Here is a 4089-nt window from a genome sequence, read left to right as displayed (position 1 = left end):
TGACAAGCTTATTGCTGCCGGTTTTATTCGAGAAGTCCACTATCCCACTTGGTTGTCCAATATTGTTCCAGTCCTTAAAAAAACTGGGGCACTGCGTATATGCGTGGACTATAGAGATGTCAATGACGCATGCCCAAAAGATGAGTTTCCGCTCCCAATCATAGAATTATTGGTAGATGCAACAACCGGTTTTGGTGCTCTATCGTTCATGGATGGATTCTCAGGTTACAACCAAATAAAAATGGCTCCAGAGGATCAAGAAAAAACTGCCTTCCGCACTCCAAAAGGAATATATTGCTACACTGTGATGCCTTTTGGGTTGAAAAATGCTGGGGCAACTTACTAAAGAGCTATGACAACAATTTTCAATGACATGCTTCACAATACTATTGAGTGTTACGTTGATGATTTGGTGGTTAAAACCAGGAAAAGGGAACATCATTTGAGTGACTTAAAATGAGTTTTTGATAGACTCCGAAAGCACCAGTTGAAAATGAACCCCTTGAAGTGTGCATTTGGGGTAACTTCAGGCAAATTCCTTGGCTTCGTTGTCCGACATCGAGGAATTGAAATTGATGCCTCAAAAATCAAGGCAATCCGTGAAATGCCTCCCCCTCAAAATTTAAGGGAGTTGCGAGGGTTGCAAGGGAGACTAGCCTATATACGACGGTTCATCTCAAATCTCTCTGGAAGGTGCCAACCATTCTCGAGGCTCATGAAGAAGGATGTTCCGTTTGTATGGGATCAAGCATGTCAAAATGCCTTGGAAAGCATTAAACAATACCTATTAAACCTGCCAGTTCTTATGGTGCCAATTAAAGGGAAGCCCTTAATCTTGTATATTGCAGCGTTAGAACGCTCGTTGGGGGCATTGCTCGCTCAACACAATGATGATGGAAAGGAAAATGCACTCTACTACTTGAGTAGAACACTCGTAGGGGCAGAACAAAATTACACCCCTATCGAAAAGGTCTGCCTTGCATTAGTGTTTGCTGTCCAGAAACTACGACACTACATCCTCTCTCATAGAGTCATCTTGATTTCCAAGGCAGATCCGCTCCGATATTTAATGTCCAAGCCTGTGCTCTCTGGGCGAATAGCCAAGTGGTCACTCCTCCTCTCTGAGTTTGAGATAAAATTTGTGCCACAAAAGGTGATCAAAGGGCAAGCTCTTGCTGATTTCTTGGCTGCTCATCCTACTCCCGACAACATGGAGTTACCTGCAGATTTGCCTGATGAGGAGGTGTTTACAATAGAAGCACTTACATGGCAACTATATTTTGATGGGGCAGCAAGAAGAAACGGAGCTGGCGCAGGATTAGTATTCATCACGCCGTCTGGGGGCTTAATCCCATACTCATTCTCCTTACTAGCTTTATGTTCGAATAATGTGGCAGAATACGAGGCACTCATCATTGGCCTTGAAATTGCCCTCGAGATGCATATTGATTGTTTGCAAGCATATGGTGATTCACAGTTGGCCGTCAGACAGTTGAATGGACAATATGCAGTCAGAAATGCTACTCTCGTCCCATACCATGAAAGGGCGAAGTATCTCATGTCACAGTTTCAAGACATTCATGTTAGTCACATCCCGAGGTCGGAAAATGATAAAGCTGATGCACTAGCTAATTTGGCTGCATCGTTAACACTACCTAGCGAAAGGGATATCCAAGTCACCGTTGGGGAATGTTATTTACTACCCCCAGCTATAGAGAGAATTGAAGAAGTTGTGGATTCAAACGTTATTACGTCCTCCGAATGTGAGGAGGAACCGGATGATCTTGATTGGCGCCATCCCATAATCGAGTATCTACTACTTGGCAAGTTGCCAAATGACTCAAGGAAAAAGGCTGAAGTCCGACGCAGAGCCACTCGATTTCTGTACTTAAATGATACCTTGTACAAAAGATCATTTGATGGTATGTTGTTAAGGTGTTTGTCGAAACAAGATGCAACTAAGGCCCTTCATGATACTCATGCTGGCACTTGTGATGCTCATCAAGCTGGTCCAAAACTTTCGAACCAACTGAAGAGATTGGGTTATTACTGGCCAACAATGGTCCGAGACTCAATAAAATTTGCAACCACATGTAAAGATTGCCAATTACATGGAGACTTTATTCACCAACCTCCCCAACAATTGCATCCGACAACTTTGCCTTGGCCATTTGAAGCTTGGGGATTAGATGTTATTGGCATGATAAAGCCTAAGTCATGACGTCAACATCAATACATCTTGGCCACGATTGATTACTTCTCTAAATGGGCTGAAGCAATTCCTTTAAAGGAGGTACGAGCAGACGATGTTACAAACTTCATAAGGAACCACATCATCTACCGTTATGGGGTTCCATCAAAGATTATATCTGACAATGCATTGTATTTCAAATGCAAGTCCATGACCAAGTTGTGCGAGAAGTATAAGTTTCAACACTCGTTCTCCGCGAGTTACAATCCGTCATCAAATGGTAAAGCTGAAGCTTTCAATAAAGTATTGTGCAATATCCTAAAGAAGATGGTCTCAGGAAACAAAAGAGATTGGCATGAACGCCTCCCTGAAGCATTATGGGCTTACAGGACGACCATACGCAACTCAACAGGATGTACACTGTACAATTTGGTGTTTGGTTCCGAGGCTGTTCTACCGTTAGAAGTCCAATTGCCATCGTTAAGGGTAGCATTACAGCTAACAAACCCCGACGAGAACGCAAATGTGAGACTGGCAGAACTGGAAGCTCTTGATGAGAAAAGATTGGCGGCTCAACAAAGGCTCGAAATATATCAGGCTTAGGTGGCAGGGGCATTCAACAGAAAAGTTAAGTTCAGATCTTTCTCAATTGGAGACTTGGTTTTAACTGTCCGAAGGCCCTTCGTCATTACTAGGAAAATGCATGGTAAGTTTGAACCCAAGTGGGAGGGGCCCTACGTCATTACTAAGGTTTTCTCCAAGGGTGCCTACGAGTTGTCAAACTCCGAAGACAAGTGCATATATCCTTGTGTGAACGGGAAATTCGTCAAGAAGTTTTACGCCTGATGTTTAAAAAAAGCTCGTTCGGCTGAAAACCTGAAAGGGCCCACACAAAAAAAAAAAAGAAAAAAAAAAAGACCCGTTGGACTGAAAACCCAAAAGGGCTGTTCAAGCAAAAGTTAGGGTAAATTAAAAAATGCTTGTTGGGTTGAAAACCCGAAAGGGCGGCCCAAGCAAAAATTAGAGCACCAAAAAAAAAAATTAGGCTTTGTGGGTTGAAAACCCGAAAGGGCGGCCCAAGCAAAGAACTACGGTTGACTTGATCCCTAAAAAAGGGGTACGTAGGCAGTCTAGTCTCTAAAAAGCTAGATTCAGTCACAAGACCCAAAATCCCCCTTCATTACCTCAATTCAAGGAGGGTGAACTACGTTCGGCTTGATCCCTTCACAGGGTACGTAGGCAAGCTAGCCCAAAAGCTAGATGCAGCCGTAAACTATCATGAATTCATTCTTGTCCACCGATGGTGTTAGCACGTGGTTAAAATGTTGTATACTACGCAAAAACTCCAATTTCGCACGAGTATAAACTGTGAAATAGAAAAGCAAAATCCGACAAAATCTTTATTCTGAAAATTGTTCTTGGTGGAAAAACTACATTACAAGAGCAAAAGAATACTGAAGCAAAGGCCTACCTACAAATTCTTGGTGGATAAACCATACCACAAGAACATTTATTGAAGGGAAAAATCATGCTAAAAAAAAAAATAATAATGATAGTAGGCTCATCACTTAGAGCTCGCTACAAGAAGAAAACAGGGCATTGATTAGGCGGTGGATCTCTCGCTCTTGAGCCTTCATTGACAGTCGAGTGCTCCCGATCTGGGGAAGTAGATCTTCTTTAGCATCAATTCTGGATTGTTGAAGCTGTATTGCTTGTTCATTCTGATGCTCCAAAGAAATCTCCAAGTTCATCTTTTGCATATTAAGGGAAGTTTTCTTAGCTTCATGCTCTTCCCGCATCTGGCGAACTCTCTCTTCTGCTTCCCTGATGGTAACTTCCTTGACATCCAAGTCTTCAATCTCTTTAGAAACCTCTGTAAGTTCTGCCTCAAGAGCCAG

General features: G+C 42.6%; 1 protein-coding gene across 1 annotated transcript; it reads left to right on the top strand.

Annotated features, from left to right (window-relative positions):
* On the top strand, window positions 494–2794 carry LOC109950341. Its single transcript, XM_020568904.1, has 2 exons — window positions 494–2062; window positions 2291–2794. The coding sequence occupies exons 1-2, from the start codon at window positions 494–496 to the stop codon at window positions 2792–2794; spliced, it is 2073 nt and encodes a 690-aa protein (XP_020424493.1).

Source organism: Prunus persica, chromosome G7, assembly GCF_000346465.2.
Source record: "Prunus persica cultivar Lovell chromosome G7, Prunus_persica_NCBIv2, whole genome shotgun sequence".
In the NCBI taxonomy this organism is placed as follows: domain Eukaryota; kingdom Viridiplantae; phylum Streptophyta; class Magnoliopsida; order Rosales; family Rosaceae; genus Prunus; species Prunus persica.
The sequence above is the reverse complement of the archived record's forward strand: the minus strand, read 5'-3'. Positions and strand labels throughout refer to the sequence as shown.